General features: G+C 31.8%; 1 protein-coding gene across 1 annotated transcript in view; it reads right to left on the reverse strand.

Annotated features, from left to right (window-relative positions):
- Window positions 1-20,359, reverse strand: part of LOC106460285 (calcium-activated potassium channel slowpoke-like) — an 81,127-nt gene that overhangs the window by 33,125 nt on the left and 27,643 nt on the right. The window contains exons 3-12 of the mRNA XM_022386956.1: window positions 16,394-16,414; window positions 11,396-11,492; window positions 10,039-10,150; window positions 9,503-9,654; window positions 8,091-8,258; window positions 6,758-6,849; window positions 4,236-4,346; window positions 2,247-2,352; window positions 1,526-1,678; window positions 21-176 (exon numbers count right to left, since the gene is read on the reverse strand). Coding sequence (XP_022242664.1) covers window positions 21-176; window positions 1,526-1,678; window positions 2,247-2,352; window positions 4,236-4,346; window positions 6,758-6,849; window positions 8,091-8,258; window positions 9,503-9,654; window positions 10,039-10,150; window positions 11,396-11,492; window positions 16,394-16,414 — 1,168 coding nt within the window. The remainder of the gene's footprint in view (window positions 1-20; window positions 177-1,525; window positions 1,679-2,246; window positions 2,353-4,235; window positions 4,347-6,757; window positions 6,850-8,090; window positions 8,259-9,502; window positions 9,655-10,038; window positions 10,151-11,395; window positions 11,493-16,393; window positions 16,415-20,359) is intronic.

Below are 20,359 nucleotides of genomic sequence, written 5' to 3' on the forward strand. Positions count from 1 at the left end.
AAAGCTTAATCTAATCCTACCGTTTTATAAGATCGCATAGCAAATAGATTCGCCATCATGGTCGAAAATCCTGGAGCCAAACAACTCTGCGCAATGAAACCTAATTTCAGCTCCGATACGCAAATGACGTCATCCCCTCGCTTCCAGTTCCAGCTGGGGATGTTCAAGAGGTAGGCCTAGAAATGAAACATTAAAAGTAGACAAGGTTATCATAAGTTCTGATAATAAAAGCATTGTGTGGGTGACGAATTTACAGAATGTAGAAAAAATAATTAAAGAAAGTGAAACACTCGCCAAATTAAAATAAGTTTATTAACAAATACGAAAAAAAAAACAACTTCGGACAACAGCCCCTCATTGATTTTTCCAAAGAGAAGAAAACAGAGTTATAAAAAAAAAAAAACCAGTTTGGCGGTTCAGTCAAAATCTGACAATCTGTGATGGCACTGAAATTGAATTACTTTTAGTGCACCCAGCATTCTATGTTACCAAGTCAAATTGCATTAACCAAATGCATTAGTTTCTAATAGGTGACTTTTGTTTATTACCGAAAAGAATCTGTGTAAAGTTTGTTTGTTTTTTGTTTTTTTAATTTTGCGCAAAGCTACACAAGGGCTATCTCCGCTGGTCGTCTATAGTTTAGAAGTGATAGATTAGAGGGAAGGCAGTTAGTCAACACCACCTACCACCAACTCTTGGGTTACTCTTTTACCAACGTAAAGTGGGAGTGATTGTCACATTATAACGCCCTCATAGCTGAAAGAGTGAACATGCTTGATGACGGTATTCGAACTCGTAACTTGTACGGTAGTTTCGAAACACGATTTTTTTTAGGCATGATTTCATCAAAACTTGATTCATAATCAGCCCCAACTCTCAGCTCATCTACACTGATTAAATGCTAGATTTTGTCAACGAAGGAAAGTGAAAATAATGAATATCGAACATAGCTTAGTCAGAAAATCGATTTACTCGACATTTCATGTTGACAAGGATCTGGGCCATTTATCGACAGACAACAATAGCTAGGCCAACTTGGTACCATGTATATTAATAATTTCCTAGAATAAATTATTTTTAGGAACTAAAAAAAAAAAGATTAATAGAATGATAACTCTAATAAAATAGCTTTCATATCAGAAACAAATTCTGTCTGGGATCTATTTTTGGTTAAAACATCGAATTCCCATAACTTTACCATCTTTTATATTTTAGTCAATGATAAAAATAACTAATAAATTAGTTTAATAAAGAAGATATATGTTGACATTATCAATACACAGATAAGTGAGAATCATTATCAGAAAGACGTGTACATGAAACATCATAAGAACAGCTATAACCAGTTGTACCTTGGCAATTTCGGACTACTCTCGGAACGATGGAAATTAAGACACTTAACGAAGTTTCGTTAAAATAAAAATTATGGAAAATTCACTTTGGCTAATGATATCCTTTATCTATAGCGAGAATTAATAGGTATTAGATAATTTGTTGTTTTATTAATTTTTCAAGCGCTACTAACCTTGTTATGGTATTGCATCAACTGGATGATAACCCTAATTTCATCAGAGTAATTTTTTATGGAAATAACACGCATAATATTAGCTGCATCTTCAGCGTCGGGATCGAGACAATATTTGTTTGCCAGCACCAAACATGCATCTGCTTCGTGAACCTAAAGAACCATTCGTACCAGAAGAAAAATTATATATATTAATCCTAATTATATATTTTTAAGAACTATATTATAAAGCTTTGCTGCTAAGATTAAAATAACCATAATAAAAGTGTATAAAATCAAAAACTTTTCACTAATATATATTAAGAGTAGGTTATTTATTTTGTTGAGCTTAGCGCAAAGCTACTTGAGAGCTAACTGTGCTAACCGTTCATAACTGAGAAGTGACAGACTAGAGAGAAGGCACCAAACACCCGCAAACTCTTTGGCTACTTATTACCAATGAGAAGTTGAATTGACAGTCACATTATAACACCTTCACGGCAAAAAAAGGCGAGCATGTTCGATGAGAGTATTGAGCGCCCTAACCATCAAGCCATGCCAGGTTATAAGTTGAAGTTCAAATATATCTTTCATAGTTTGTCCGCCAATAAAATCAACCAGCGTAAACATTAATTTTGAAACCACAGTAATGAAAGCGCTATGCTCATGATCATTTCAGATAGTAGAAGTCCTATTTTTTTAAATATTATCATAAAACATAAAATATTTTTTGATTACTCACTTTTACTCGTTGTAGATCGATTGTGTTCATAACTGAACCTTGAAAGAACTCCACAGTCGTGAAGTGTCTCTTTATTAAACCTTCCAGCTCTAGGTCTGGTGGCTTTCTGAATAAGTCATGGAAAAAGAAATTCAAAGATGTTAAATGAAATTTAATATATCTCTTTACATTGGACAACAATCTCCACACCATATCTAGTGAGAACTGTTGTTTCGAGTTATATCAGCTTTTATACGCCCTAATATGTTTATATACAAGTATTCTATGCAATGTATTGTTTGTTACCACTAATGAACTAAATAACTGCAACTATAATCACTAACTATAAAAGACGTATTCCCTTTGTCACTCTGTCGAGAACGCTTCCACACTCCTTTTTTGGTAATGCTCAACAGTATACATCGTCGCTTAGCAACAAAACTATCACCTGATCGTTCTTAGGCCAACTATAGTGTTTATGTTGAATGCTCAATATTCATGTTCATTTATTAGAAATGTTTTTTTTATTCTTTATATTTTTGATAACTTCGGTGATATAGCAGCATAATAGTTTAATTCGGAAGTTTTATGACATTGAGTTGTAGGCAAAAGCAATTAAAATTTACCAAGTAATGTTTCAGCTAGGTCTTTCGTTACGTTTATGCATTAGATCTAATGCTTGAATTAGACTACAAATAGACGTACTATTACTAACGTTATAGAATCAGTGTTTAAAAAGTTTTAAGTGTTGAATAAATGTTAATTAATATATATAATTTTGGTATTTTAACACATATATTACCTACTTGGTCTTAAAACATAAAGAAAAATAAACTTTTATCACTACCAAATATCTTTTATACTTTGTACAGACGAAAGAGTTGAAAGTTTGTGTCGGAATGTCCGCACTATGTTTTTTACTTCCTGAACTAGAATACAATGAAAAGCTCAAGAGCGCTATTTAAGTCTCTTCCAGAGTGCACACGTACTTTTGTTCATGATAACATTTCATTTTTGATTAAAGAATTACTTCGATGAAATAAGTGAAGAGCAGATGCATTTTGAAGGTACAAATTTGTTTTAGTTAAATTCTGTAATTTTCGTTAATCATTCAACAACGGTTTCCCGTAGTTTTTGACGAGCTTTTATATTAGCTATTATATATATATATATAGAAACCAAACCCAACTTTCATTTATCTTATATGTTTTACATTGTTACTACTAACTAACACTCTAACAGATAGCAACTATAATTATTATAGATAGTAAACAAATCCAACCTTCATTAATTTAGGTCATTTCACATTTTTTACCTTTAACAAACTCTGCAAGAGGTAGCACCAATAACCATTATAGACAGAAACTAAATACAACCTTCATTATTTATCCCATGTCTTAAACAGTCACCGCTAATGAACTAAGAAGACGAACAGTCAACTATTCGAAAGTGCTCGAGTTTTGGGTCTTTTTTTAAAATTCATTGCACCTTTTGTGTGCTAACTCTTTTATCAGAACTAAGTAATATTTAGCAAGTATAAATATTATAGATAGAAACCAACACCAACTTTTCATTAATTTATTCTATGTTTTACATTGAAAACGAAAAAATGTGCAGAAGGTAATATTGGTATAAGTCAGCTTCCAGAGAATTACGTCCTTGGCCTTGTAAAATATGCTGCTTCAAAATCACTGAGTGTTTTGGACTTATTTCTTAAATGAATATGCTTAAGACTTATGGTAGTGTATAATTAAGTGTAATTAATAGCAAAAGTGCTATTAATATGCTATGTATAGGTAATTGTTTATACTTCATAAAGTTTTATCTTATAATTATTGGACTAAATAATACCGTTGACGCTACTTAAGAAGATCTTATAAAGTCATGCTGAACCACATATTTTACTTGTGATATCTTTCGCTAAGCAAAATAAAAAGTATCTGGTACTCGTTGAAAAATGAAATCACTGTTCGTGGAAATATCTAAACTACAATATTAAGTAAGGAATACCTGTGTAAAAATATGACCTCTACATCAACATCTTCACGGTCTTCATGAAGGAAATCTTTGAGAAAGTGTGAAACTGATTCATAGGTAATGTGACCACATACCACAATGTGCCTTGAAATTAAGATAAAAATGTAGCATTAGAAAACAATTTAACTACAAATTTCATCAAAAGTCAAGCTTATACACAACTTCTATAAACAACAACCAATAGGAAGTTGCTAAAATATTTATTAATTATAATTCTTACATTCATTTGTGATTCCAGTCATTTTAATTACACGTCTACAAAAGGTTAATTTGAAATATAATTAATAATAAATTAGTTTTAGTAGATAAAGCTATAAGAGTTGCTCACTGCCAGCTGGGCCAATGAGGCTAACATTCAGTTCAGGTAAAAATTTAATGGATTGTTCATTTATAAATTTGGCTAATGATGAGTTAGTTTTAGTGTATACAACTATCGTGTTTCTCACTGCCAGTTGAAGCGAATGAGGCTTACCTTAAGTTCGCTAAAAATTCAATTTACCGTTCTCTGTAAAACTTCAAGGTAAGGTTTTGTTATGAGAATCATACATTAATAGTGGATTACAGTCACCCATAATAAAAGAAATTCACATAATTTCAGAATAACATGAAATATAAATTTTTACACCGTCCATTGATAGAAGCAAGAATATGTTTATTCAAAAACGTTCTAAAAATATTTAGTGCAAGAGTTATACAACATGATAAAGAAGACTTTAGACAGCAATTTTTTTCTTTAGAACTGTTCTCACACATATGCATTTTAGTTGTAGTACCATATCTATTTATACATACATCGCTCTCTTAAAATGTAAAAAAATATCAGAAGTAATGAAGATTTTGAAAGGAGAAATCATAATATTTGTTTAAAATAATGTGTTTTCCAATACGGAAAAACAGTATTATTTTGGCCAAATATATTAACTAATTCAAGCGTATATTTCATGAGTCATAGTGTAACCTAGGAGATCAAAATCATGCGAATACAAGTACAAGAATTTGTATACCAACAGAATGTCACGTGCTATTACCGTAACTGTATTTAATAACTTGCACTAATGTAGAACATTTAGTAACACTGAGGAAGAAGACACTAGTTAGTGTCGAAACGTATGGCAGCTTTTAATTTGAAACGTTTTATCTTAGGGTTTTAATCTTCCTTCGTCTGTTGTTTCAATAATATGTTTAATCTTATTTACTTAGACTTTTAACCATTTGATACAGGTAAAATAACAAACATGTTCAGACGTTTAACCATCTGAGACAAGGAAAATTATAAGCACTTCAGAAAAGTTTGATATTTTCCCACCAATGTTTTGCTGTTTCTATGTTGTTGTTTTTGTTGAGGGGGGGGCATTGGTTTCTTTTAAGAATTAATAAAAAACAATAACGACAAACTATAACACAATAGCATAAGTTGAAAGGTTGGTATTATCATTAATTTTTTTTTTCAGAATGCCCAGAAAAAAGAGCTTTTCAAGTTTTAAAATTTTCATAAACTTGAATGTTCCATATAAGTTATAAAGTCATCGAGCTGGAAAACTGGATAAAAACACAGCTATTAGCAGAAATAATGTTATCATTAGTTCAGTAACCTGATTGTCACTCGTGGTTACTACTGATGTCTCTTTACATGCATCTGATTGGTGAAATGCTGCAGTAAAAACACACTTAAAATAATACGAAAAATTTATTTAAAACATGGCGAAGAGGTCGAAGGAGAGAAGTAGCATTGCAGAGTTAAGCAAAAAAAAATTATAATAAATATTACCTTCTTCCTCTTTCAGACTTGAACGTTCCGCCATACTTTGGTCGGCAGCCAATCAGGTCGATGATCTCCGGGATGCAGCTAGCAAACACTGCCTGCAATTGACCGAAGGGCAACCACGAAACGTGCGCAAGAGAGAGATGTCAGGTGGTACAGGCAGAGAAAACCACACATATGCAATGAAGCGAAGGAAAGAATGTGAAAGAGAAAGGATGTTTTAACGTTAAGAGATCATCGGCAACCCAACTAATGGCAGAAAACATCTGAATATTTTGAAACTCCAACCGCGATGATATATTCAGGCATTAAGAATATATCCTTAACTTTGTGGGTTTGAAAATAAAGCATTTCAGGTTGAATAGAACACGTGACAGGCATAACATTCTCACAACGATAAATGTCTCACAAGCGGTGAGAAAGCAATTTGTGCAGACTAGCCAATTGAGCCTAACTAACCACAAGAAACATTTTATGAACAAAATGAAATAAAATATTTCAGTTCTTAGTAATATAATTATGAAAAGTATTTCTTACTGAAACAACACAAGTATGTATAGTTAAGCATAATTTATATCATTTGTTTCACGTGGTTGGTAATAACTGCCTAATCTGCACTCAGATGCCAAAAGACACCAAAATGTATAATGTTTTTTATTCCACTAGTGCACCATCGAGCGAGAAAAAAGCATGCCAATACGAGGCTAGAATGGAAAGGCCTGACAGTGTCTACCTTTTCCCATGCTCCTGTCTGTATTCACCACCATATTTGGGTCTAGTCCCAACTAACTCTAGAATCTCTGGAATGCAACTGGCAAAGACGGCCTATGAAAATGAAAAACATGGAAAATAATGAAAGGGATTTCAAGCATCATCCATTGAAAAATATAACTATTACAAACTCAATCAACTAGGAAGCAGGATGTGAAATTACTTGTCTTGAAACTAAATGTTGTTTAAGAGCGTTTCTAATGAAAAAGTCGAAAAAATTGCAAAATTAAAAGTTTATGATGTACAAAAAATATTCATCTAATTGGAGAAGCATTGAAAGGAAATAATATCATGCTATTGCTAAACCTATTACAGGATAGGATAATAATAATTATATTAACTACTGGATAAGAGTGCAAAAAATATTTAAACATGTGCAAGAGTAAAACAAAAGTGCAAAATTTGTAAACCTGTTTCTTATTACATGAATTTCCAATGAAGCCAAGGTGATAAGTTTTATAACCAATATGCAAGAAAAGTAGAAGAGATAAAAAAAAGAGAGCAAGAACGCGTAAAAACGGTTATGCAGTTATTATTTATAATCCATATCTAATCCATATCACTTTGTAAGTTATATTGGTAAAACAATATAACATTGCTTTCTGCCAACAAGTGAGACTTCTACAATCTTGATAGTTTCGGAAAATACATTTTAAACAATATGTCATTGTAATAAGTAGAACGTAAACAAGTACGTATTTAGTCCATCCTCATGCTACTAAATTGAAATATAAACACTGTAAACAACATGCCATCAAATTGAAATATGAAATATTATAAAACAATCGAACATTTCAGACGTTATTGTAGTACCTTAATGAGTAACTAATAGAAATAAAACATCAGAAGAAGTGAAAAAATCTGAACTGTTTTCTTTAAGATAACTGTCCAATATATTTGAGAATGTTTAAAAAATATATATTTTTGTATTCACACAAACACACACACACACACATATATATATGTTGCTGTTTTTATTATTATTAAAAACAGTTGAAAGTTATACGATAAACCAGGGTAATTTTTAGTCTAAACGGTTTAATATTGGCAGATCTTCATTGTAAACTTCAAGTAAACTTTACTTATAAATCACACATTCTTAAAATAAAACATACGCAAATTTAAAACATATATGGGGGTTTTGTTTTCATAATAAAATACTATTAAATTCTTTACTTCTTACAGTAAGGTGTAGTTTGACAGTTTGTTTACATATACCAGGAATTATTTTTCCAATCAAGTAACTTCGTACCACCAGGCAAAATAATATAATAAGACGGTAACTTCTTACTTACTAAGCCCACTAAGATGAAGAATACAATGAATGCCCTTCCAAGCATGGTTTTACAGTATATATCACCGTAGCCGACGGTCGACATCGTGACAATAAGGAAGTATACACATTCCCAGTAGGACAGATTATGGGTGTTGTCGAAATCTAAAGGATCTCCAGAGTTCTCCAGCTATAAAGTGAAAACTTTATTTATTTATCTATCAAAATATCTGATTTTTGAATAGTGAATTTATACTTGTGTATACCATTCGATAATATCTGTCTAGCAGCACAGTCTAAAAGATTATTTGTCAAAGATTTGACGACTATAACAGCTTCATGTGTTTTGAAACGCTTTCTTAAGATGAACATGTTTGTTTTTTTTCTTGGATGTAGCTTTAACCTCTGAAAGATAAATCTTAATATAAGTTTATTTTTGAATTAAGTATGTCGATGCTTTGGGTTTATGAAATTAGTTTTATAACGTATTTCAACTCAATGTTACGAGGCCGATTTTTGTTGTATCTTTAATCATCTAGACTTTCTTGTTTAATCATTTATATTTTGTTAGAAAAGGTTAAATATATCCAGTCAGTTAAACAAAGAAAATATGGACGAATGATTTCAATCAGTGGCTGTTGGAAATAAGGTGGAACCATAAGAGGAACCATCAACAAACTCATTAATTTTAGTATAAATAAACATTTATAATTATCTTTAAATATTAGTAGTACCGTCCTATCCGTACAGTTTGTCTTACAGATAACTGTCATTTATTTATTTTTTTAAATGACGAAAACAGCGTAGAACAGATTATTCCTGCTGTAAGGTTGTGTTAAGGTCACTGAAGATAAGAATGGCAGTATTGAAGTAAGAATGATGAACGGATATCTTATCCTTTTATCCGAATATTAGTTATTTAAAATAGAGTTGAAACTGATGGGGAATTTGGAATTTTCTAACATCGTGAAGATAGGGTATTCCCCTTCAAACTTCCCAAATTTACCACTTTTAAATTTCAGGTTAGTAATGAAAAATTCAAACACATTTCTTATTGTTTTTATAATGCATATAAAAGCAAACCCGAACTATCAAAGTTGTTTATCTATGCAACTGCAATGAGAGAGTTAAAATCACATAGTAATATCCAGTTTTAAGATAACTTTTATATATTTATAAGAAAGAAAAACTCATTACCACCTCTTAACTAAAAAGGTAGAAATTAACATTTCAATATATAATATGGAGATAACTGTATCAACATTTAAAGAAATTCTTACATTATGAGGTTTCATAATGTTCTACACAAAGGGTTGGAAAACTAAATCGGGGTTCAGAGCAATTTCACCTTTTACTTATTATTATTACAGTAGTCTCAATTAGTTATCAAAATATGAACTCTCTGTGGCATCTACCGGATTCGTGAAAACTCACCAGGTGGATTATACCAGCGGCCGTTAACCAAACGCTGATAACTATGGAAATTAGCTGAGCCAGACGAATGGAGCTACTGGTCTTGAGCACATTTAAATACTGCAAGATATCGGGCACTGACATCAGTCGTAACGCTCTCAGAAACCGTAGGCCTAAAATTCAATAAACAATAGATAATTATCTAAAAAAAATCATTTTGAACTACTAAAATTAGCAATCACTGTCGATGAATTGTTTGTTAAAGCCTCAATAACAACCTTAAACAAATATTTAAAGTTGAACATGTTGAAAGATTTTTATGATCCCTTTTTAGGAGGAAAATTATCTTAATATGATTATTGGAAGAACGTTGTTGTTTAAATAAAAGAGCAAAAAATGTGTTCATAAAATGTAAGTAATAATAAGTGACTAAACTACAGAGGAATAGAAAAAAAAACGTGGAAACAGCTGAAAAAATATCCTAACTAAAATTTTCACGCAAACGTAAATTTTCAAAAATACGTCAACATTATGAGTCGCAATAAAGAAATCCTTACCTATCCACGTACGATCGAGGTAAATAGAGACAAAGGACGGCGGAATGGTGAAGTAATCCACGAAGGAATACAACTCAAGCATGAACCACAGTTTATCACTTGCAGCTATAAACTAGAAAGAAAAATACTTACTCAAACTTAATTCACGTTAACCAGAGATACCCAATAAATTGTATGTATACATATCATTTATTCTAGAGATACATAATCCACGTTTAATGTGATTACATATGTAAAGGTTTTATTTAAGAAATCTTTATATATGTATCTTTGATTAACTGCAAATGTCATTATATTTTACTGTACTCATACACACACACACACACATATATATATATATATAAATACATTAATGAAATTTGCAATTAATCGTAGAAATGAGGATAATCAACACGCCAATATTTGTTACTTAAGTCTTAAAACAATTACACTATATAAAATTTGATACACTATATACTTGTAACAAACATTGGACCACGAGGTTACAATTGTGACACCATAATCTTTGTGTTGTTTTGATTTTTCGATGTGAAGTGACTTTCATAATGACCAACTATGATAAAATTTAAAATAAAAAAACGCGAAATAGAGGATGTTAACAAAGTAAAATTTTTCATACATGCAGCCCCATCTGCCCACACAAGAAATTTGTCATAATAAATAAATAAACTTGGTAAGTTCGCTGACTGATTAATGGAAATATATTAATTTTCTCTATTGAATAAGTCAGTTGAAACAAACAAAGTACGCGAGGAAAAGCTGAGTGAGTTATACCACCCACTTCATAAAAAAAAGAAGCAAAAACTGAAATTCCTATTCCACGTACAGTACATTGCTTTGACGCAATTACTGAATTCTATCTGGTCGAATTACTACTGACGAGTGTTAGTATACAGAAATCCGAGAAATATATTCTTGAGAACGTTTTCAAATTTATCATATGTACATACGCTACAAACGACAGTTTATTATTGCTGTAAAAATATGTTGGTTTATCTCCACGAGTACGGTACACAGAGTTTATCAATAGGCCACATTTTGTATCTTTTTCTTCAACACCTCTATGAAAAATAAATTACCAAGAAAAGCTGAAATTTTAAGTTAATAATTCGAGATGTTGATTATAGAAAGCGTAGTTGAAAATTAATAATTAACAGCACTAAAATAAGTTTTCATACATATTTATATATATATATAATTTAAAACGTATTGCCATACTTGAAATTGTAGAATTAAATACGAAACAAATTAGATATAACGTATTTTTTGAGACTGTGTAATCACATATATGGAAAACAAACTTTGAAACGAATTTGAACTTGTATTTGTCATACATACGTCGATCTTATATACTTACACGTATAAAAAAGTAGACCATAAAAAATATATTTAGCGCTAAGTCTATCTGTTGTGTTGTGTTGCTCGACCACATCTCACATTTTTCTACCCCTTCCCTGAAAGAAAGAAGATGAAGCAAATTTATATCACGGAATTCACTTGAGTTGTGATTTTGAGTAAGATGAAGAAAGAAAAAGACTGGACAGTTTTTATTCATATCAAAAACAAACAAAGTGGCATGTGTACATGACAAATGAACAGCACTTATATTACAAACTTAAAAATACTTTGTAGGTATCATTTTATCATTTTGTTCCAGACTGAAAGAGCAAGCATTATAACCAATAATCCATAATGTCATCCCTTATAGTGCGTGTGCACAACCCAAGTCACTTTTGATCTCACCAGTGGAAAAATAACGAAGTATAATAGCCTCAAGGAATACAGTGGCTTACTAGGGACACTTGCAATAATGAATTATAATGACTAAATTTTTGACTTTTTTTTTATATTTGGTATATTCGTATACCCGTTATGACAATTCTAAAACTTCGTTAAGGGTATGAAAAAAAGCATCTAAATAAGAAAAGTAATTTCTCCAAAGTAATTTTTTTTGCTAATTTTTAACTAGCAATAATTTTATAAATTGCCGTCGTATGGTGGAGCAAAGATCAAAACAGTCATCATTTAATATTTTAAAAGAATTGACACAAGTAAACAGTAACTAGCGAGAAATACTTTTCATTGGTATAAATTAATATCATTGAAAAGTTTTTCTCGCCTACAGAATTAAAATTTTAATTATGATAATCAAGTTTCAAGAAGTAAAGTAACTTTTTAAAAAACTAATCGCAAAGCTAGTTTGTAAACATTTTTTGTCTTCTCCGGGAATCCTCTCATCCCTCAGTGGGTTCTACGACATAGAGTTAACAAATAAAAGAAACATCATTTAGGTTATATAGTTGCTTCCCACGTCTCTGAAAATCAATAGCACTCATGTCACGGTTTCAAATGTTAATGTGAAAATCATACATATTGTTCTTGCGAATTTAAGATTAAAGCAATTACTGAAGCAGTCAATACTCAAAGGGTGGACGTGTTTATATTTAATTGGGGAACTTAAAAGTCATGAGAAAGGGTAATGACTCTTTCCTGGTTCATATAAACTGAGTGTACAGGAATTTATTTGTTTTTTTTAACATAACAATCACTCTGTCTGGTTGAATTATCTCTGGTGCTATTGAGGGAGAATCCACATTCAGTTTAGTGGTGAGAGCGACAGGCAACTTCGTCAATTATATGAACAAGTTCGACGTTTTTTTCACGTAATAAATTCTAGACGAAACGCGTGTGGATAATTGACTGCCAATGTGATAGTATTATGGGCACATGGTTGATTGCCAAAAGTCGTAGAGTCGAAGAATTATAGGACATTTAGTGAAAAAATGACAAACTTTCGTTTTGGCAGTTTGAGCAAAGAAGCGGGTTTTACACCTTTTTATTTCTAACCTGCCAAAAAGATTTTGAAAAGGGAAGAGTAGGTGAAATGACACCTTTAAAACGTGCAAAGACATATTTTATAATACAAAATTTAACCTCTTAAAAATGCAAATATAAAGTTTTCTTCTTTACATGAAGTTGATGTGCATTTCACATAAGTTACCGAAGTTAACTGGATCTTTTATATATATTTAACAATGTTGTTGTAACGTGTTCTATCACTTCTATCGTTCAGCGGATTTTTTAAGATTTACATAAGGTATTGACATTAACTGAATTTTGTTAAATTTAACTGTCCATTACCATGTGGCAACGTGTTTTATCACGTCTATCGTTCAGCGGATTTTTTAAGATTTACATAAGGTATTGACATTAACTGAATTTTGTTAAATTTAACTGTCCATTACCATGTGGCAACGTGTTTTATCACGTCTATCGTTCGGAATATTCTATTAGATTCAGATAAGGTATTGACGTTAACTGGACTTTTTATATCTAACAGTCCTTTATGATGTTATAACGCGTTCTACCACTTCTATCATTCAGCGGATTCTTTTAAATAATTTGATGGCGATAACAAATTAATTGTTTTCTTCTTAACGTTTACTACAGGATAATAGCACTTGTTTGAAGTTGCAGGCCTTAGTTCACAAATAATATTTCCACTTTCAACATAAATTTACTCGTAATCTAATCAAAAACACTTTAGGTGTGAAAAAAGGTGTGGCCAAAAAAGATTGAGTGAGCGACTTAGTCACACCTAAGATGGTTTTCATTAGATATCATGACAATACACATCAACAAACCAAAGCAAGTAAGAAAGTGACACTCGATAGTAGCCAACATTAGCTTTAGGATCACCACCCTATTATTCGGAACAGACTTATATTTTACAGAATCAACCAGATTCTTCTTAAAATATATGGTGATAGTTTTCCTCTCTAAAACACTGTTAATAGCTTCCTTTATAGTAACGCTATGGAAGTTAGATTAACAGTTTCTTGTCCTCACCCCCATGCCATCGGTACAGCTGTATCAAGCATCATTATTTAAGCTAATTGCTTAAGTTAATATCTCTTGATGCTAAACGCTCTTTAATTAGAATAAGTTCATAAAATTTAGTAAATCTGTACTAAAAAGTTAACAATCAATAATAATCATCCATCCGTATAATTCTTTTGAAAATTTAAGCTTGAAACTGCTAATCTAGTTTACTTGGCCTAACCAATACTCATGTATATGCACGTCCATTTACCTTATAGTTTTGCTGCTTTAATTCAGCCGTCTTTAATTCGAATGACAAAAATTAAAAATGGCCCACTTTTACTCTTAGGTGAAGCTGTAGTAAAAATGTTAGACCGCAAGCTCAAATGACTTTTTGCAGTTTTTGAGCAGTTTGTGTTAAATAGCTTTTCACATGTGGCTTATATTGTAGGTTGTAAAGATCTATCAGTGTACCAAGTTTGACAAAAATCCATATAAGTTAAGTATGTTTTTCTATCAAATATAGTTTCTGTTGTTTTGGTGCGAGGAAAAAATAGGAAGAAACTCAATCAAAATTGTTACATCTCAGATATTTCTTAATGGATTGCCTTGAAATTTGTATGTGAAGTAAGAGCCCAGTAGAGAACATCAACTGAAAATATCCGATAGTTTGGATTACCAAAGTCCAAGGTACAGAAGGTGAAAAATCGCTAAAACTTATCACTCCTGTTAATAACACACAGTGTATCCTGCAGCAGGTTGTTTTGGCTGCATGACTACAGTGTGTCTTGATAGTACTACTACGACTAAGGTATAAATCAACTTACTTACAAGTTGTACAATTTCACGGCTAATCGACCGAGTAACTAAATACACGCGATAACTAACGCTGATCTGAATATTTCACTAAGTCCTGAATCACTGAACGAACCGAAAACTAACTCAATGTTTCACTGATTCTCGTATTTATAACGCATCCTTGTTTCTAGACATCTAGCAGATTCTCTTGATTACTATCATAAACATTCTACGTATTCTAGAACTACTTTTATAAACTTTCTAAATCTAGCGTCAGCAACGTGTTAGCAGTTTCCTCTAGTAAACAACTAAATTAAAACGTTAAAAATATAGCTTACAAAAATATTTACAGTCACGTACTCATTGCAAAATTTACTGTTTCATCAACAAAAGTTATACAGAGGTCTTCTTCGTGAATGAGTGGGAATGTAACTTATGAATAATTGAAAATATGCATATGTAATTTTTTCTTTAATGAAAAGACTAAGATGTATTTTACCACATTTCTAGGAATATGTATTTTTCTATACGCTAAAGTCTTATAGTTACAGCTAAAATGTTCTGAACAATTTCAAAGACACATATTCTGGTCATATAAAAGCATATAATATCTGAGGTATATTCTTACACTACACACTTTACGCTGTAGCAAAAACATTTCTTGCTTTTAAATGGAAGATAAAGTTTAAAGAAATACTTTCCTGAAAATCGAAATAGAATGCAATCTGTTAGTGTCTGAGTATCACATTAAACTAAATTATACAAACATTTAGCACTACAGTTTAATAATGAGAATAGGCAATAACATAAATACAAAAAAATCTATAATTAAATATATCATAAAGCTGTTACAAATAAGGTAAAATATATTAGTGCCATACAGGAGAATCAAGCATTTGCAATATTTCCAGGTAAGACAGAATGTAATAGCTACATGCGTAAAAAGAAAAGCTTACTTGAGCTCATATGTCTCTAAATCATGTTGAGACGCTTATTTCAACTTCTTAGTGTTAAATTTCTTTTAGATAGGTAGTTAAAGTATCGATTATCTGTGATTACTTATATAGAATATGGTTTATTTATTTACCTCCAATCGCTTTATCGTTTTTTATTTGATCTGACTTAATTGTAAATATTGTGAAGTTACGTTTTGGTTATTACATCTGCTGAAATCTTCATAAAACGCCCTCACAAAATTATCTTTTATGAAGTTCAAACTCAGCAATTTTACAGACTACTTTAAGCATTTTTTATCAAGACTAAACCTGAAACGAAAGTAGATTAACAGCAGAAACGTAGTTCTAGGATAAATACAGGAAAGATAAAGTAATAATAATTACTAAGTTTCAAATGTATATAATCTGTGTAAGTTTGAATAGGAAAATATTATCAAGAATATAATACTACATAAAGATGTTGTATAGATCATTACTAGCTTAATTTTTTAGAGCATACAAAATCGTGAACTGTATTCAAGCCCAACGCAATACTATAGTTAAATTAAATTGAAAAGAAGTACTAGGACTTTTGTGTTTCGTTGTAACATCATAAAAGCGCATATATGCACATGGTGATTAACAATATTTAATGTTTGAATATGCCAACCTCTAAAAACCAGAGACTATAAATTTCATCTACACGCGCGCCCCCGTATGGACACAAACTACTTTATCTATTTTTAACAATAAAATATTATTTTAAGTGCACGAGAATCACAGATCGAAAGCTTACTTACCCATTGGCAGGATCTCCAGTGCTGAGAAGGAAAGCGAAGGAAAGGAAATAACAAGAGTGAATAAAAAATAGGTCATTATTACAGGGAGAGTTAGTGATATTTTATTATTATGAGGGTCGTACTAGGATACATAAATTTAGGTTTTTTGTTTTTTTATTTCGTCTTCATTTCATGAATTCCATTAGTTTTTGTTTTTTATCAAATAGACATTTAGCTTAAAAAATTAATCAACATTTTATTTCAATTACTTCCTTTGTAAAGAGTTTTACTTTCACAAAATAATCGCTTCTGTTACGTTCCTATATTGGTGTATTTGCGCTACGTTTTTCAAAATCAGAAAACAATAAAAACAGCCTACATTTGTACATCTAAATGATTATAGCATGTCCTATAGTAGACGATAAAAGGTAATCATAATATACAAAGTGAAATAACTGAGTAAATATTAGTAATATAGAATTAAAAACCTTCTACATCTTTAAACCATAGAACATGCCCAAAATATTCATGATTTATGGGAGAGATCATTAACTTTTGAAAAAAACAATTAATTTACCTTATTCAAAGAGAATAAAGACACTTGAGCTAATATATATCAGATATACGTGCTAGTCAATTCATGTATCTACCTTATAAAACAGTATTTCTAAAAATATTGCTTTTTGAAAACTGTTTCCTAATTATTTATTTCATTTGTGTATTTGCTTACTAAACATTGAAAGTTTGAGGAAATCTTAAGATGAATTTAGTACACAGAATAAGAAATGTGATGGGAAAATCCTTACAAAATCAGTCATATTGAGCAAGAAGAGAAAACATGATCTTTCGGCTTAAGACACAAACAGAATTACTTCATTAGGTAAACGAGTAAATTACATTTGGGTTGAAACGAAAGTTGAAATCACGGTTACAAAAATATTTATGTATTGACTTCGTAGATCTATTATGTATGCTAAAACAGTAACAACCAACAACTCAGTAAGCGTATTAAAATTCAGGAATAAATTACTGAGTTTTCGTATTATCAATAATTTCAAAAATGTGTATTGCTGAGTAAACTGATTGACTAATCATAGTTTTAGTGCTTGAAACTTACTTCTTTAATATTATTTCTTAAAGTTAGTTCACGATAAATATAATTTCATAAATTGGCATGCTAATTCATGTTTCACTAGTTAATGTCTCCCAGTGTGTCAGAAGCTATTTCACGAATTTAAAAAGCAAAGATCCGGGGTTCAATTCCCAGTGATAGACAGATTGTGTGTTTTAGTGTAAAGTTACGTAAACAAGCAATACTGGATAATAAAATTAATCTATAAATGCGTTGTTAATCACCCTCTCCCATTTAAAATGAAATAAAAGATACTAAAAGCTTTTCCTATCAGTTACACGAACATAACCCTCGAGTTTCATTGATTAAACTATCACATTCATAAAATAACGGGACTAAATACGGCTAGCCACGTTGTGGCTCAGTGGTAAGCCTTAGGGCACACGTTTCGATACCCACGTTGTGGCTCAGTGGTAAGACTTAGGGCCCACGTTTCGATGCCCACGTTATGGCTCAGTGGTAAGACTTACGGCCCACGTTTCGATGCCCACGTTGTGGCTCAGTGATAAGACTTTGGGCCCACGTTTCGACACCCCCGTTGTGGCTCAGTGGTAAGACTTAGGGCTCACGTTTCGATACCCACGTTGAACAGAACAAAAATAACCCATTGTGAAGCTTTGCGCTTAACAACAAACATACAGATAGACAGAAAAAGTTATTAGTTAGTGATTTGCAGTTGTTTGTGTTAAAAACACTTCCTGAACTGAGAACAAAGTACTCCAGCGTGTCAGCGGTAAGTTTACGGACTTAGACACCACTATCCGAAGTTCAGTTCCTTGTGGAGGACAGAGCACAGTAACACATGGTATGGCTTTGCATTAGAAAACGAACCAACTGACTTTACAAGTAGTCAAAATAAATGACATGGTGTCTGTTTAGTCTCTTTGGGGCAACACAAACAAATCTCCAGTTCTGGAGAGTTGATTAAAAACGACTTTAGAAAGGGATTGTTTGTTTGTTATGAATTTCGCGCAAAGCTACACGAGGGCATTCTGCACTAGCCGTCCCTAATTTAACAGTGTAAGACTTAGAGGGAAATAGGTATTCAGCACCAACCGCCAACTCTTGGGCTACTATTTTACCCACGAATAGTGGTATTGACCGACTGTCACATTATAACGCCCTCACGGCTGAAAGGGCAAATATATTCGGTGTGACGGGGATTCAAACCCGCCCTAACCACCTGGCCATGCCGGGCCACTTTAGAAAGGGCAAAGCTGCTTCTCCATTACGAATTATCCAAATTCTTTTTTTTTTTATGTATAAAACACGCGCAACTAATGGTGCTGCAATGCTTAAAAATTGTATAAATATTGAAAATATTTGTTTTCAAATTAAACTATGGGAAATTGAATCATTCGTCACAGTAAAAGTTACCGGTATATATTTATATACATTTAAACCAAACAAACTGTTTACATTCCACCCCTATATGAGGCCTACTTTATTTATTTGCTTTGTTCTGATGAACGGTGAATTCGACGAAACTAGTCTACTGCAGTGGAAGTATATAGCGAATTAATAAATAAATTAGACCTCAGCATCATCTTCGCCGAAATTCACATTTTAATGACGAAAAGAAAATAAGAAATAAATATTTTTAAACTTGTTATGAATTAAGTAGGTCGCTTATCATCATTAGTTTTTCTTGGTATAAGATGTTAGCGCAACAAATGGACATAATATTATGCTATAGACAAAATGTTGATGACGTTTCATAAAATAAAATCCTTAATAACAAAAAAAAATAAATAGACAGTTACCATTTCATGGATTTTTTTTAAAAGACTTTAATTGAATAAGCTCAAAAAATAGCCAAAAAGTATTTAGAGGAATATTTAAAACTTCCTATACAGCGTACAGACGCTGAACAAAATATAGGCACGGTGTCTCCAGAAAAAGACTTCATTTATGTAATTTTTGCAAAATGTAAACAATCACCTTCTAGGATATTCTGTATCCAGCTATGAACTGCAATTCATTAAATAAAAAAGCGATGAATAAAATACCTTTACATAAGTATGTCTCCTTAATTTTTCGACACAAAATCTAAAAGGAGAAAAACTTGGAAATTAGAATCGTGAAGCTTTATATATCTTTCATCACAATTACAAAAATGTTTATTGATTGGCAACTGACTAGTGCGTGATTTCCTAAATATGGTGTTTATATTAGTAAGTTAATCTATGTAGCCCTTCAGTGGCACAGTGGTATGTCTGCGGACTTATACAACTAGAAACCGGGTTTCGATACCCTTTGTAGTATGCAAAGCAAAAAAAAGCGGTTTTACATGGCATTTGTGATATCCTAAATCTGGAACTGTGGGACTGCACTCCACTCCTGGCGAAGAAATTTGATGATTTCCGTAGAAGTTGATTGTTGTTTGGAACTCTTTCACAGGAAATGATCAGAGATGGACTATACGCACTCAATAGGGTGGATATTCAATAACTACATAGTTACGGGAAGATTGGTGATGGCTTGATCTTCCTGCTAACACTTTGGAACTCTGTCTGAATGACCATAAACCCCAGCTTGCATAAAGACAATCTTACCTGGCAAACTGATCACTGGTGTAGTAGACAAGTAGAAATTCTTGCTTACAGCTTATGATCTATCAGGCATCGGCAACCGTCCCCTTAACATACCACCAGTTAAGATCGTCTAGCTGCCCAAATTTTACCCACGTCATAAAAGAAATACCACCAGTTTATCATAGTTTCTAGGCAGTTCAATAAAAGTTCCTAAAAAGATACACTCCATATCCAGGTGCGTTCACGTCAGAAAATTGTCGAAATCTAGAGTCGTTGAAAAACATTAATGTGTCCAGAAAGGTAAGAGGGGGTGAAAGCATA

The sequence above is a fragment of the Limulus polyphemus genome, unplaced genomic scaffold (genome assembly GCF_000517525.1).
Source record: "Limulus polyphemus unplaced genomic scaffold, Limulus_polyphemus-2.1.2 Scaffold740, whole genome shotgun sequence".
Lineage (NCBI taxonomy): Eukaryota > Metazoa > Arthropoda > Merostomata > Xiphosura > Limulidae > Limulus > Limulus polyphemus.